Below are 1,159 nucleotides of genomic sequence, written 5' to 3' on the forward strand. Positions count from 1 at the left end.
CCTTCAAGTCTCCTCTCACTCCTTCGAAACTCTTGGACAAGCCTCGTCCGCAAGAGGCTCTCAATTCCCCTGCCAGTCCTCGAGACTTGACGAATTCCTTGAACTCCGAGGATACCGCCTTCCTTACGACCTCATCAGAGGAAGCCATACGAGTGCAACTCTGACCGCTGACACGCTCCATCACCTTATTCAAATTGACGAACACTCTTACTTCAACACGACACGAGAAAATGATTAAGAACCAACTTCACTTGATCAGAAAAATGCGATAGAACTTGAACATGCGTTGCAACTTGGGAAACTTGGGAAACTTTAGTAATCAGGGTGATATATTTCTCGCTCGCCTCAGAACACGTTGATCGCCAGGCAGGCGTGTAGGACTTGGACTGTAACCTGTCACGTAGTCGGGATCATTGACAATAGTCCCAGTATAGCTATAGAATCACGGTTGCCGGCACAATGATTCAATAATCATTGTACCACTGCGGTTGAAGAGAGGGAGAAAAGTTTGCTGCTGGGCCCCATAATGGGGTCCAGCAGCAAAATTTTCATCTATTTGCAGAACAGCAACTGAGGAACGGTGGTTCCCTAACACTGCAGCGCCGATAATCACAGTAGATCGCAAACTCCATTCATCGGAGGACCTTGTTTGTACCCAAAATCATGTCAGGATTACACATTCCATCCATCATGTGGACTATGGGAGCTTTCGTCATCTTCTCCATTGCATTGAGTGATGCCAAGCTTTTCGACGGCGTGGATATTGGCCCTCCTGGGCAACTCGACCTAATCGAGGGTTCAATGCCTCAGGAGACGACTAAGCCATTCAGCTTCAGTGATCTGACCCTATCTCCCACATATTTGTAAGTCAGCATTCGAGATCCACGCGAGTTCCCACCCTCTTGCTTTCAGGTTCTTCACGACTACAACGGTCGCACCACCGCCCGAGATCGAGAAGGCCGGAAACAGCGCTTCCGCTGAACCTCCTACGGATTATTCAGCAGTGCTCACTGCTATGCTCGCTCTCATCATTTTGATGTCAGCCGTGGGGTTGATGCAACTCCTAGTGCTAATGAAAGTGATGATGGCGATGCAGAGCCAGGATGGGAGGCCCGATCTTGAAGAGGGGCATTCGGTGAGACAATGTCACTGTTTGGAT

At 49.1% G+C, this 1,159-nt stretch overlaps 1 protein-coding gene across 1 annotated transcript; it reads left to right on the plus strand.

The window, feature by feature from the left end:
- Nucleotides 1–690: 690 nt before the first annotated feature.
- On the plus strand, nt 691–863 carry Pmar_PMAR018425 (hypothetical protein; the record flags this gene model as incomplete). Its single annotated transcript, XM_002783682.1, has 1 exon — nt 691–863. A coding segment is annotated over one exon (173 nt), but the record flags the coding sequence as incomplete, so codon positions are not given.
- Between the last annotated feature and the right edge of the window lie 296 nt (nt 864–1,159).

The sequence above is a fragment of the Perkinsus marinus genome, assembly GCF_000006405.1.
Source record: "Perkinsus marinus ATCC 50983 genomic scaffold scf_1104296936638, whole genome shotgun sequence".
Classification (NCBI taxonomy): domain Eukaryota; phylum Perkinsozoa; order Perkinsida; family Perkinsidae; genus Perkinsus; species Perkinsus marinus.